The sequence below is a fragment of the Cebus imitator genome, unplaced genomic scaffold (assembly GCF_001604975.1).
Source record: "Cebus imitator isolate Cc_AM_T3 unplaced genomic scaffold, Cebus_imitator-1.0 Scaffold203, whole genome shotgun sequence".
Lineage (NCBI taxonomy): Eukaryota > Metazoa > Chordata > Mammalia > Primates > Cebidae > Cebus > Cebus imitator.
The window spans coordinates 1,491,282-1,506,707 of record NW_016107518.1 but is presented as its reverse complement, the minus strand read 5'-3'; the positions used below and the strand labels follow the sequence as shown (position 1 = coordinate 1,506,707).

At 39.8% G+C, this 15,426-nt stretch overlaps 1 protein-coding gene across 1 annotated transcript in view; it reads left to right on the top strand.

The window, feature by feature from the left end:
- Positions 1-2,125: 2,125 nt before the first annotated feature.
- Positions 2,126-15,426, top strand: part of REC114 (REC114 meiotic recombination protein) — a 105,071-nt gene continuing 91,770 nt past the window's right edge. Inside the window, exon 1 of the mRNA XM_017548066.2 lies at positions 2,126-2,284. Within this exon, the coding sequence (XP_017403555.1) occupies positions 2,126-2,284 (159 nt within the window). The remainder of the gene's footprint in view (positions 2,285-15,426) is intronic.

The window sequence follows — 15,426 nt, the reverse complement described above, 5'->3', positions numbered from 1 at the left end:
ACACAGCTGGCAAGTGACAAACCTGGGATTCAAACCAAGTTTTTAACCATCTATTCCTATATTAAATGCAGTACTGCTGTGTCATTTACGGACCTTCAGAAGCAATTTCTGAAATCTGACGCCTTCGGTAAGCTTTACTGGACTGCTGGAAAGATAAGTAACCGACCCCCCCTTGCCTTTTATTCAATTTGTCCCATAGGCTTCTGAGACATTAACCTGCTTGGACCACCACTAGGAAAGTGCCACTCTCCTATGCAAATTTTCCACATTCCTCATCATTCACCAAGTAAAACTCATATTCCCTAGCTGCTGTTCAGTGCTCTTTTGCCCCAACTCACCTTTGTGGCCTCATGTTCCTTAAAAAACAACTTGGCATTCTAGCTAGTCATGTCAGTATCCTCATTTCCACAACTTTACTCCTCAACTTCTTCACATGGAACAACAGTTTCCTCCATCTTCCCTTGGGAAACTGTTTTCACCCTTCAAGTCCTAACTCAAATGCTGCTGCCTCTCCCTATTGGGAAGATTTTTATTTCATTTGAACCCTGAGAGCACGTGGTTTGTATCTTTCCTGTGGCATTAACTGTCAGGCGTCATGGGTATATTTGCACCTTGCTTGTCTTCTTTATTAGATCCTGTGGTCCTAGAAGGTTGGATATACACCTTATCAGTTTCTGTAGTCCCTGTGGGTGACTAGCATAACTGTTTGCACGCTGTAGATATTTGATACTTTGTAGAGTGAATCAATTACCACCTCTCCAACCATTGTCTATGAATTGAATACCCTTTGGTATGCATAGTTTTAAACATTGTTTGCATTTTAATTGTATTTTATGTATTTGCTTAGTATAACCTCTACCCTCTGTATACTTTGCTTCTATCTTGACATAGATTGTATGTATATCTAAATTCTTTGCAAATAAGGTGGACACATGGAGATTGTGGAGTCCACAGCTCTACTCTGGCTTTACCATTCACTGGCTATGTAACCTTGGACAATCCACATCTACTCTCTGGATTATTTTATTTTATTTTATTGAGACGGAGTCTTACTCTGTAGCCCAACCTGGAGTGCAGTGGTGCAATCTCGGGTCACTGTAACCTCTGCCTCCAGGGCTAAAGCAATTCTTGTGCTTCAGCCTACTGAGTAGCTGGGATTACAGGCGTGTGCCACCACGCCTGGCTTTTTTTTTTTTTTTTTTTAAATTTTAGTAGAGACGGGGTTCACCATGTTGCCCAGAGTGGTCTTGAACTCCTGAGCTCAGGCGATCTGCCCGCCTCGGCCTCCCAAAGTGCTCGGATTACATGCGTCAGCCACTGCACCCGGCCACTGGACCTTAGTTTGCCTCCATCTATTAGATGGGGATAATAAGCCCTGTTTTGCTTCTTTAATTCACCACAAGTTTGTTAGGAGGATAAAGGAAATAACAGATGTGTAAGTGCTTTGCCGACTATAAATCACCCAGAAATGTCGTTCGTTGCATCTGCTGTTGGATGTAGGCACATCTTTTGTTGCTGACAGCCCCCACCCATCTGCTCCTCTCTTTCGGTGAAAAATTGACTGTCGGGTGGCGGGGTACGTCGAGGGGGCGGCAGGACGGACGGTGAGGAAGTAACCATATTTCCCGATTGGCGTGAGACACTGGGGCTTTGCTGTGGTGGGTGTGAGGTGAAGCGGGGACACTGCCTTCTGAAAGGCCGCTATGAGGAAGGGAAACGCCAGTGTCCGGGCAGCCTCGACTACCCGCCTAGTTCCAGTGTGTAGCTTACAGGGAGGCAGCCAGTTTGGGAAACTTCTCCGAGTCAGAACTGCGGAAGTTGGCATGGGCTGCCTGAGGGAAGGTGTGGGTCCGAATACTGTGCAAGCGTGACACCAACTTCCACTAATAAGGGTCGCAATCACCCTTCAACATAGAAGTGACCATCTCTACTCGGTGCCCAAGGTCAAGAAAGACCCTGGGGCCTGGAGATGCCCTCGGCGGGAATCTCCGGAACCTGCCCATTGACTTCCGCTGAAGCGGAGGGTGGGCCTTGGGGCTCTCCGTTTCCTGATTGGTTAGATGCCGGATTGGCTAGATGCCGGATTGGCAGGTCCCAGCCGCCTGCGCGCGTGGTGAAGCCGGACATGGCGGAGGCGGGAAAAGTGCCCTTGAGCCTCGGGCTTGCAGGAGGAGAAGCGACAGAGTGGCCTCTGCAGCGGTATGCCCGCTGCATACGCTCAAACAACAGAGACCCACCTGGGCCACGCTTGGAAGCTGGGACAGTCCCCTCCCCCACATGGAAGGTGAGGCCCGAAGGCAGGAATGTCCCTGAGGTGCCCACAGTCCTGAGGAGGGGAGGCTCTGCGTGTACACCGGGCCGGTGCTCCGAAAGCGATGCCGAGGGAACACCGAGCAACGCCAGGCGTGTTGGGGAATGGACAGGCCAACAGCTAAGATAGGAAATACGAACCCTGTACAGTTTCAAAATAATTATTCAAGGGAGTAGTAAATATTCATATATTCAACACGTATTTATGGAGCATCAGGTATATGCTAGACACTATTCAGGGTGCTAGGGACAGAGCATTGAGCAAGATATAAACGCTCCCTACCCTTACTGATGTTTTTAGTTTAGTGGAGGATACACTATTTATCCAAATAACTAATTACGGAAGGGACAACTGAGTCATCCCATAACCAAGCACTCACACAGGACTAAATCTGAATCCTCACTTTGCCAGTGAATTTCTGCTACCTTGCTTTAGTTACTTAACCTCTCTGTACCTTATTTTATTTTAAAATAGAGATAATAATATAGTACGAGCCCTGAGAAATATTGGGAATCAGTTCCAGACCATCGCAATAAAGCAAGTCACGAACTTTTGGCTTCTCAGTGCATATAAAACCTAAGTTTACACTATACTGTAGTCTGTTAACTTGTCTAAATATTGCTAAAAAATGCTAACACTCACCTGAGCCTTCAGCAGGTACATCTTTTTGCTGCTGGTGGGTCTTGCTTCATGCTGGTGGCTGCTGACTGATCAGGGTGGTGGTTTCCCAAAGTTGGGGTGGCTGTGGCAATTTCTTGGAATAAGGCAACAATGCGGTTTGTCACATGGATTGCCTCTTCCTTTCAGGAAAAATTGCTCTGTAGCATGCAATGCTGTTTAATGGCATTATTACCCACAGTAGAACTTCTTTCAAAATTGGAGTTAATCGTCTCAAATTTTGCTGCTGCTTTATCAACTAAGTTAATGTGATATTCTAAATACTTTGCTGTAGTTTCAGCAATGTTCACCACATCTTCACCAGGAGTGGATTCCATCTTAAGAAATCACTTTCTTTGCTCATCCAGAAAAAGCAACTCCTCATCTCCTCAAGTTTTATCATAAGATTATAGCAATTCACTCTCATCTTCAGGCTTCACTTCTAATTCTAGTTCTCTTGCTCTTTCTATCACATCTGAAGTTCTTTCCTCCACTAAAATCTTGAACCCATCAAAAGTCATCCATGAGGGTTGGAATCAACTTCTTCCAAATTCCTGTTAATGTTGATATGTTGACCTCCTCCCATGAATCACAAATGTTCTTAATAGTATCTAGAATGGTGAATCATTTTCAGAAGTTTTCAATTAACTGCCCAGATCCATCAGAGGAATCACTATCTACAGAGAAGCTATAGCCTTATGAAATGTATTTCATAAATAATAAGACTTGAAAGTTGACAATTATTCCTTGATCATGGGCTGCAGAATGAATGTTGTGTTAGCAGGCATGAAAACAACATCATCTCTTTGTGCATCTCTATCCGAGTTCTTGGGTGACCAGGTGCCTTGTCAATGAACAGTAATATTTTGACAGGAATCTTTTTCTGAGCAGTTGGTCTCAACACTGGACTTAAAATATTCAGTAAACATGCTATAAACAAATGTGCTAATCCATGCTTTGTTCTATTTATGGAGCACAGGCAGAGTAGAGTTATCACAGTCCCGTGGGCCCTAGGGATTTCAGAACGGTAAATGAGCATTGGCTTCAACTTAGAGTCACCAGTGACATTAGCCCCTAATGCAAGAGTCAGCCTGTCCTTTGAAGCTTTGAAACCAGGCATTGACTTCTCTTAGCTATGAACGTCCTAGATGGCATCTTCTTCTTTTAGAAGGCTGTTTCGAATACATTAAAAAATCAGATTAGACTTTGGCTTAAGGGAATGTTTTGTGACTGGTTTGATCTTCTATGCAGACCATTACAGCTTTTCATTTCAGCAATAAGGCTGTTTCACTTATTATTCCTGTGTTTATTGGAATAGCATCCTTAATTTCCTTTAAGAACTTTTCCTTTGCATTTACAACCTGGGTAACTGGCATATGTGGCCTAGCTTTTGACCTATCTTTGGCTTTCAACATGCCTTCCTCACTAAGCTTAATCATTTTTAGCTTTTAATATAAAATGAGATGTGTGATTTTTCCTTTTACTTTAACACTTTGAGGCCATCGTAGGGTTATTAATTGGCTGGATTTCAATATTGTTGTGTCTCAGAATAGTGAGGATCAAGGAGAGAGAGAGAGAGAGAGAGAGCAAAGGCTGGTGGATGGAGCAGTCGGAATACACATATCATTTATTGATTAAGTTCACTATCTTCTATGGGCGTGGTTTGTGGCACTCCAGAACAGTTACAATTGTAACATCGGAAATCACTGATCACAGATCCCCATGAAATATAATAATGAAAAAGCTTGAAATATTGTGAAAATTACCAAAATGTGACACAGAGACATGAAATGAAAACATGCTGTTAGAAAAATGGCCTTGAGAGACTTGATTGTTGTAGGGTTGCCACAAACCTTCAATTAAAAAAAATATATCTGTGAATTACACTAAAGCTAAGTGCAGTAACGGGAGGTGTACCTGTACCTACCTCATAGGATTATTTTGAGCATTGAATAAGCTAATATATATCAATCACCTAAAATAGTGCCTATTTATGTTAAATTATATAGGGTTTGCTCTTATTATTATTTTGTTCTAGTGGTATGTTTTAACACCATAGGTTGCCAGTCATTCAGTTCCATTGGTCTGGTTTCACTATTGGATGTGGACCCTGAGATTTTGGATTATGCACAGACATGTACATCTCGTATGCACACACACACAGATGTGTTTGTGTATTTTGGGCAGCAGTAGGCAGGAGAAGAATTAATTAAAGAGAATAAAGATCCCAGGTAGCTGGGTACAGTGGCTCATGCTTGTAATCACCTGAGGTCAAGAGTTTGAGACCAGCCTGGCCAATATGACAAAACCCTGTCTCTACTAAAAATACAAAAATAGCCAGGTGTAGTAGTGCACACCTGTAGTCCCAGCTACTCAGGAGGCTGATGCAGGAGAACTGCTTGAACCTGGGAGGTGGAGGTTGCACTGAGCTTAGATTGTGGCACTGCACTCCAACCTGAGTGACAGAGCAAGACTCTGTCTCAAAAAAAAAAAAAAAAGATCTCACAACATGTACAGAGGCCACAACATACCTGAAAAACCTCAGCATGTGTAATGTAGAGTGAGAAGGCTAGTAAATCTGGTGCTTAGAGAACAAGGGCCACGGTAGCTTGAGATAAGCCTGTCTGAAGAGGTAGGCAGGTGCCTTGTGAACATTATTATAAAACCAGTGACAAGTCACCGAACAGTTTTAAACAGAGGCGTTTTCATCTTTGAAAGATCACTCTGGTTGTGGTGTGAAGATGGAATTGGAGGGGAATATAAGGGGATTCAGAAAGATCACTTAGAATGCTGTTGCAGTGTTATAGGCAAGAGATGATGATGGCTTAGACTCAGGGCATGGCGGTAGAGATGGGGATATTGGGAATATATTTTGGAGACCAAAATGAAAATATTTGGTGATTGATTGTATATGAGTGGCGAGAGTAAAGGACTTCTGGGTTTCTAGCAGAAGCAACTCAGTAGATGGTTTTAGAGAATGGGAAACAATGGAAGAGGAACAGTGAGAGAAAGATCCAAGACTTCAGTTTTGGATGTATCAAATTTAATAAATGTGTGAAGCATCCAAGTGGAGATATTGGATAGGTAGTTGGGTATATTGGTCTTAGACTCAGAAGGAACATCTGGGCTGGAGATGTAAAAGTGTGAGACATCAGCGTAAAGATGATATTTATAGTTGGGATTAGATGGGATTCAGGAACAAACTCAAAGGTAATCTAACATTTGTAAGTAAGGTAGAAGAATATTGACAAGAGGCCTGGCGCAGTAGCTCACACCTGTAATCCCAGCACTTTGGGAGGCTGAGACAGGTGGATCACTTGAGGTCAGGAGTTTGAGACCAGCCTGGCCAACGTGGTGAAACTCGAGGCTACCCTGGAGGATGAGGCAGGAGAATCCCTTGAACACAGGAGACGGAGGTTGCAGTGAGCCAAGACCGTGCTACTGCACTCCAGCCGGGGCAGCAGAGTGAGACTACCTCAATCAATCAATCAATCAGTCAATAAAAAGACTGACCAGGGACAGAGAGTTGAGAAGCACCCAAGAGAATGAAGATTTATCAGAGCTAAAGAGAGTTATTTCCAGGGGAAAGAGTGGTTGATTGACTTTGCTGAATAATGCTGCAAAATGGAGAAACACGATGACTAAGTGTTATCTATTCAGTTTAGCAGCATGAACGTCCTTAATGGTCTTTACTAAGAGAAACTGAAGTAGAGTGAAGGGAGTGGAAGCCAGATGAGTGTGGGCTAAAGAATGGCTGATAGGTGAGGAAGTGGAGCCAATGTGCACGGACAGTTCTTCCAAGAGGCTTGGCTGTAAATGTGATTAGAGAAAGGGCACATGAATTATTCACCACATTCTAGAATATTAGAGCCAGGGGCACTCCTTAAAGATTGAAATCAATATATCTAGGATCATAAAAAAGGCATTAAACTCCTAGTTGTACTGTTTTGAAACCCTGTGTCCTAAGAAATTATGTAGGCTGAAATACAAAATGAGGTGAAGAAAGAGTTAAATACAAGGATGACTGATCTGTAATTGGAGCTTATAAAATGCTGGGAATGTTTGATGACATATTTAATTTCTGAGACTGCTCGATGGGTTCCTTGATACCTTCTCATAACATTCTTTAAACCCTTTCTCCTAAGGCATCTGTGTTGGGTGCAGCTGAATAATTCTTAAATTCTTATCCTGTAACCCAGAGGCCAGGACATTTGGCCATTCTAAGGAGTTGATTGTTGTTACAGTTTTTTTTGTTTTTGTTTTTTTTACTTCTCTTTGCAAAACTCTTCATAATTGCTTATAAGGAACAGTGCTTTTAACAGTTTTCAAATGTTTGGCATAAAGCCACAGCTACAGTGACAAGAGATGAGGCTGACTTTTGCAGTGCTTTTGAAAACTGAACATTTGTACCTTCCTTTGAATCTGTGCCGAACTATCCTACCCGCTGTGATCAGTTTCAGCCTAGGTCTGTCTTTTTCTTTTTTGGAAAAAACGAAAGAGAAAACAAGATTTGTTCTATTTTATGGGCACTGGGACTATTGTGCAATAATAATAATAAAAGATGAGCCATCTAAAGAACTGTACTCTCTAAGTCTCATGTGAATTTTTTATTTTAAAAATATGTGGTACCTGCAGTAAAAAAAGAGGTTAGGTAAAGCATAAAAATATATTATTGTGGAGGATAGAGTCATTCTAGTTGTTTTTTCTTTAGGGAACTTTCGAATTCAACCTTGGTTGAACCTATTTTGAGTTCTTTCATTTTTTCTGATTATGGGATAATTCATTCTCCTGGTACTGTTCTCTGTAGTTGTTTAATTACAGAGAAAACATTCATCACAATGGCCCTATATGCTGAGACAAAATTGTCAACTCAAGAGAAAAAATGAATAGTACAAGACTCCTCACACTCGAAGTCCCAGTTGAGAAGGAAGATAAATTCTGAGACAAAAAGAATATTAGATATAAAATATCTAATTTATTTTATAGACTAATATACTTCATTATGTATATTGATTTGATTTACTTCTTTGAATTGAATTAATCTTGTTAAAATACACTATCTAGAGATAAACACAATTTGGAAGCAAATGAACTTTGTAATACACACACACAGGCACACTGAAAACCCGGTGGTTTAGAGCTATGCTACCCAGATTTTAATATGCATAGAAATAATCTGGGGATTTAATTAAAAATGCAAATTCTGACTCAGTCAGAATAGGTCTGGTATGAGGAGTGAGATTCTAGTTCTAACAAGCTCGAAGGTGACTCAGATGCTGTTGGTTCAAGGACCACACTTTGAGAGGCAGGGGTCTAGAAGATCTTGAATGAAATGACAGCCATATAGTAAATTTGATAAAATGAATTTATAGAGTTATGAGATAAGGCAATCAAATTCATAATGACTATGGAAATGTTTTATTAATAGGGTTAATATTTAAGCCATCTATCGCCATTTAAGTGGAATGAGCAAATGTTAGTTCCTTACATCTGTTGGCTCAGCCTTTCTGACAAGATATAATAAAAGATTGGTCCATTTAATGTATTTTATGTCTGAATATAATTTAGTCTACTAATAAGTAGACTAATTTGAAAGGTGATGTTAATTGCAGGTTGCTTTTAAATTAAAGTTTTACCATGTTTTTCAGATTCCAAGGATTTCTCAGACATGCCCTAATTGGCTGAACCTGACAACTTCTTAGATTTTTTTTTCCTTTCGAAGGGGAAAAAAAATCATCCTTTAATTTTTATAGGAGGAACTTAAAATAATTGCCCTACTTAGAAATTAAGAAATGGAATGTGAGGCCCGGCACGGTGGCTCACGTCTGTAATCCCAGCACTTTTGGGAGGCTGAGGCAGGCAGATCATGAAGTCAGGAGATGGAGACCATCCTGGCCAACATGGTGAAACCCCATTGTTACCAAAAATACAAAAATTAGCTGGGTGTGGTGGCACGGACCTGTAGTCCCAACTACTCAGGAGGCCGAGGCAGGAGAATCACTTGAACCCAGGAGGCAGAGGTTGCTGTGAGCCAAGATTGCACCACTGTACTCTAGCCTGGTGACAGAGTGAGACTCTGCCTCAAAAAATAAATAAAATAAAAATAAAGAAATAGAATGTGAAGTTTGTACTTGAAATGAACTTTTAAATGTGGATTTAACATTAAATATACTTTGGATCTTCTTAACAGTGTTCTTTTTTCTTTTGTATTCTTAGTGTCTGCATAATACCAAGTATATGATAGGTGCTCAGTAAATGTTTGAATATATGGTGTGGTAACTTTGCTTATGATAATATAATAATTCTTAAATGATAGCTATTATTTATTGTTTACTTTGGTATATTTTTTACAGGAGCCCTATGAAACAAATGTTATTATACCCATTTTACAGATAAGTGAACTGAAACTCAGGTTCAGTGGCTTTCCCAGGAACACAAAGTTGAAAAGAAAGAATTTAGACCCTTGTTTTCCTGTCTCTAAAGTCTGTGCTTCTAAGCTGTATGCTGTTTGCCTAAAAGTGTTAATATTTCATATGGTGTGTAGCAATTAAATTATGTGGATGACAAATTTTTAGGTCAACACACAGGATAAAAATGACAAAAATAACAGTTTTTTATTTGTTCTTAAGGAAAATTTAAGATTCAGTAAAACCCCAAGAAGGTTATTTTTTTAAATAGTAAGATAGTTCTTCTTTGTATGCTTGATAATTTTTTATTGCAGGCCTAATGTTGTGAATTTTACTTTGTTGGGTACAGGGTATTTTTGTATTTCTGTAAATATTTCTGAGCTTTTTTTCCAGGTAAGTTACTTGGAAGCAATTTGACTTTCAAGTCTTGCTTTTAAGCTTTGTCAGCTGGGACCAGAGTGGTTTGGACCAGGGCTAATTTTTCCCACTTCTGAGGCAAAGCTCTTCAGAGTATTCTACTCAATGTAAATTGTTTTCTCTACTAAGAACAGGCACTGTTCCCTAGCCTATATGAGCTCTGGGGATTATTCCCTTAAATCCTTTCAGGTGGTCCTTTCCCCGCCCTCTGGCAGTTTCCTTACACATAAATATGTTGATCAGTACTCAGCTGAAGCAGAGGAGGAGGTTCTACAAGTGTCTGGAGTTCTCTCTTTGTACCAGCCTCTCTCTGGTGTTCTGTCCTGCAAACTCTAGCTGCACTGACCTCCTAGGACTTGAAGCTTCAACTTCTCAACTCTCAGAGCTCACCAGGCTCTGTCTGGGTTTATCATCCTTGTACTCTGACCTGGAAACTCACTCCAAGAAGTAACCTGGGGCAGTGGTAAGGGCTCACCTGCTTCATTTTCTGTTATTTCTTAGGAATTACATCCTTTATTACCTAATACCTATTGATTTGAGAACTGTTGCTTCTTTTGATTTGTTCAGTTTTTTAGTTATTTCATGCAGGAGGTATGAAATACTTCTCCTTAGGCTCAAGTGATTCTCCTGCCTCAGCCTCCTGAGTAGCTGGGATTACAGTTGCCCGCCACTGCCGCCCAGCTAATTTTTGTATATGTATATTTTTTGAGATGGAGTTTTGCTCTGTTGCCCAGGTTGGAGTACAGTGGCACAGTCTTGGCTCACTGCAACTTCTGCCTCCCAGGTTCAAGTGATTCTCCTGCCTCAGCCGCCTGAGTAGCTGGGATTACAGGTGCGCACCACCATGCCCAGCTAATTTTTGTAGTTTTAGTAGAATTGGGGTTTCACCAGGTTGGTCAGGCTGGTCTTGAACACCTGACCTCATGATCCACCCACTTCAGCCTCCCAAAGTGCTGGAATTACAGGCATGAGCCACCGTGCCTGGCCAATTTTTGTTATTTTTTAGTGGAGGTGGGATTTTACCATGTTGTCCAGGCTGGTCTTGAGCTCCTGACCTCACATGATCCATCCACCTCGGCCTCCCAAAGTGCTGTGATTATAGGCGTGAGGCACCACACCTGGCCCTAATTAAATATGCTTCCAAATGGCAAAGCTGGGATTTGATCCTAGCTGTAATTCCAGATACTGTCTTTTATAAAGTAGTAGTCATTAGTGTTGTTCACCAAATATGCTTAGATATTGGCCTCTTGAAGTTAAGTGTGTTATATGACTGGTTTTGGCCGATGAAACGTGAGCAGAACAAAATGTCCTCAGCAGAAGCTTTAAGAGCCAGAGCATGATTCATCTTAGTCTTTTTCTTTGCCAGTGTTGCAGATATTGGCTTCTCTGTTAGCCTACATCCTACACAGTGAAAACATAGGCGGTGTGAGGTAGAGTGTGAAGACAGACAGAAGAAGAGTGAATAGGTAGTTTAAGTGAGAAATAAATCTTTGCTTTTGGGGGTTGTTAATTTATGCAGCATACTGCACCTGACAAAGAATTTTTTTATACTTGTGGTTATGTTTAATTGAATTATATGTCATGTCCATTGTAGATTGCATGGGCTTTTGAAGAAGAACCTTATAACTGATGTTCTAACATTTTTTTTTCTATGACAAAATCATTACTTGTTCCAAAGCATTAGTTTATAAATACATATTTCCAACTTGAGACCAGTCTTTGTTCTCTTTCTCCAGTAAGCAAAATCTTAATTTTATTGTGTAGCAGACTTAGTTTTCATAGAGGCTATGGCTTGTTTATGAAACATGATTTAAGGTAGAATTTATTTGGACAAATAACTGAAGATTTTTCAGCTTACTGGTGTTTTGTGTTTTGTTTTGTCTTATTTTATTTTTTGAGACAGAGTTTTGCTCATATTGCCCAAGCTGGAGTGCAGTAGCGTGATCTCGGCTCACTGCAACTTCTGCCTCCCGGGTTCAAGCGATTCTCCTGCCTCAGCCTCCTGAGTAGCTGGGATTACAGGCAGGTGCCACCACGTTCAGCTAATTTTTTTATCTTTAGTAAAGACAGGGTTTCACCAGGTTGGTCAGGCTGGTCTCAAACTGCTGACCGCAGGTGATCTGCCTACCTAAGCCTCCCAAAGTACTGGGATTATAGGTATGAGCCACCACACCTGGCCAGCTTAGTGGTTTAAGGAATCTAAGAAGTTACAGTTTAGAATGAGGCCCAAGAGTATTAAAATTCATTCATTTTTAGGATTTATTCTCTACCTATTACCTGTATGTGCTAGATACTATGCAAGGCTCTGTTTAAAGATGGTTAAAGCATCTCTACTGAAAGAGCCAATTAAGCTCAAGTACCTGCTGATTTGAATATAGGGTGTTTTTGACTTCAAGAATGACAGCACTGTATCTGCGAAATAAAGTAAGGTGTTTCCTTAACTCAAATTTAGAAATATAATTTGAATATTGGAACTGTTATGAACTTAAGTGGGCTTTGTGAATAAATAGACGAGCATGCCTATGAAGATAGCAAAGGTGAGTGTGAGAGTTGCAGAGATCTAGGATAGGTTTGATAATGGGAAGTACCACTTTCTGGTATAGTGATTTATATGGGATTTAGTAGACTGGGAAATGTTTAAAGGATATTTTAAACATGTTGGAGAAATGTCGTGGGAGTATTTGTTGTAGAAATAACCAGAGTGGCCTTGACTGGTAATTTCAAAGACATAAGGAACTTATTCTTCTGTTGCATGGAAAGTGTTCTGAGTGAATACAGTCTATTTATGGCTACTGATAGAAGTGATCAAGTTAATTCTAGTACCTGGGTTTAAAAGGACTGGATAATTTCAAGATCAGTAATCTTATTAGGGATGTGGTAAAAGTAGGGGAATTACATCTTATGCTTTGATACATGAGATAATTTTTGTATATTGTAAAAGAAAAAATTCGTGTGTGTGTATTTTTTTGGTGGTAGAAAGATCTGCATGTTATTGCTTTTGTATTTTTATTATTATAGTTAAAACTTTGTATTTCTGTGAATCAAAAAATGCTGAATTTTATTGTTTGGTAATTGGTATGTAGCAGGTCCACTTTTATTAGCATAATATACTTTACAAGTTTGTTGAAATAATTTATGAGACTCTTTTGCTACCAAGAGTCAGTGGGAAGGCACTTGATAGCCTTAGCAATTTTGCACATTTTTCATGTTTTATAGTGCATAAAATAGCAACTTGGGCCAATATATAAAGCTGTGACACTTTCTGAGGGGTCTTAACAGCAGAAAACAAAACTCTTAATCTAGGACATAACTTAATTCATCACAATCTGAATAACAATACTATTTTCACCTTTCATGTAGATATAATTTAGGGTAAGTACATTTGAACTACTTTTCTGTATTTTCATACTCTTTTGACTTTTTTCTACTTCATTTTAGATTTGTCTTAGAGTACAGACTTGTACTAACACATTCATGTAAATTTTGAGAATATTCTGTTTAACCAGTATATAAGCTGTGCTATTGTTATTTAACTGATCTATAAGCTTGTAATAGGGAGGTTCCAAATAAATTTCAGTGTGTGCTGCTGTGTTGATGGCAAAATACTGCAATAGACGGATGTCAGATTGATGTCAATGTTAAGCTACATTTAGATTGGCAATTGGGATGAAGAGAAGATGTAAACTTTATATATGTTCTCTGTGACCCCTTAACATTAATATCTTCTGTTATAACTTGGTCATTAGAGACAACATTTTTCTTTTTTTTTCTTTTCGAGACAGAGTCTCACTCTGTCACTCAGTCTTGAGTGCAGTGGTACAATCTCAGTTCACTGCAACTTGTGCCGCCTGGGTTCAAGCGATTCTCCTGCCTCAGCCTCCTGAGTAGCTGGGATTATAGGTGCCCTGCCACTGTGCCTGGCTAATTTTTGTATTTTTAGTAGAGATGGGGTTTCAACATCTTGACCAGGATAGTCTTGAACTTCCAACCTCAGGTGATCCACCTGCCTTGGCCTCTCAAAGTGCTGGGATTACAGGCATGAGCCACCATGCGTGGCCAACATTTTTCTTTAAGTTTTCCATATTGTGTTAATGTGAACATGCCAGAATCATAAAGTTATTGTTCATTAAAGGTATTTCCCAAGGGCCAGAAATAAGCAATTTTTTCCTCAGATATCTGGATTATGTTAGATGTTATGATATTGGAATGTCTCTGTAGAATTAGGACGTTATATTCAAAGCCTAAATACAGTATCATTGTCCTTTGTAGTAAGCTGAATGCTTTTCTTAACCTTGATTCTACCCAGTCAACAAATAACATGAAAGCCTCTAACAATTTTTATTCTAAGGCATTCAAGCATAATCAAAGGTAGACAGAATAATATAGTAATACATGTATGCATCATCTAGCTTTAAGAATTACCAACTCACAACTAGGCTAGTTTTATCTATACCCTATTCACTTCCTGCTCATCATGTTATTTTGAAGCAAATCCCAGACATATCATTTCATCCATGATTATTTCACTTCGTATCTCTAAAAGAAAAAGGATTTTTAAAAAACATAACCATAATACCCTAAAATTAACAATTCCTTAATATTATCAAATGGTGTTCACATTTCAAGTAGTCTTATAAGTGTCATAATTCTTTTAAGCATGGCCCAAAATTGTGATTAATTGGTGTATCTTTTAATTTTTAGGTTTCCTCACCATGTTTCACTGACCTCACCTCTCTCTCTTCCTTGTGGTTTAAGAAATCAGGTTATTTTACAGAGTTTCTTAGTTGGGATTTTGCCTACTGCTGTCTCTGTGGTGCAGTTTAATGTGATCCTTTGTGCTCTGTATTTCTTGTGAACTGGTCACTGAATCTAGAGGCTTCGTCAAATTCAGGTTGGATTTTCTTATATTTTCTTTATGTATTATCTGGAATCTTTCTGTAGAGAAAAACATCCCCATATCTATATAAGAGGTTACCCAGTGGTTGGTTTTTATAGCAGGGGTAGGATAAATTCTTGATTCTTTCTCTTCATTAACCACTTTAAAAAATGAGTTAGGCTGGGTGCTGTGGCTCATGCCTGTAATCCTAGCACTTTGGGAGGCCGAGGCGGGCACACCACTTGAGGTCAGGAATTTGAGACCAGCCTGGCCAACATAGTGAAACCCCATCTCTGCTAAAAATACAAAACTTAGCTGGGTGTGGTGGCGCATGCCTGTCGTCCCAGCTACTCGGGAGGCTGAGGAAGGAGAATCGCTTGAACCCACAAAGCAGAGGTTTCAGTGAGCCAAGATTGCACGGCTGCACTCCAGCCTGGGTGACAGAAAAAAAAAGAGTTGGTTCCTTAGACTCCTTCAGTGTTGAAGGAGGATGTTTTTGTTTTTAACTAGAAGCTTTTAAGATCTTCCTCTATCCTTGGAATTCAGGAATTTAATCAGGACGTGTCTAGTTGATTTTTTTTTAAACCCCATCCCCATTAATGCCTGGAACTTAAACCCTTTCTATCTCCAGTCTCACATCTTTCTGCAGTTGTAGAATATTTCATTCTATTATTTGTTTAATCAGTGCCTTTTTTCAGTCTTTTTTTCCTCCCTCTACTTTAGTCCCTCTCACTAACATTTTTTCTCCTGGACCTGAA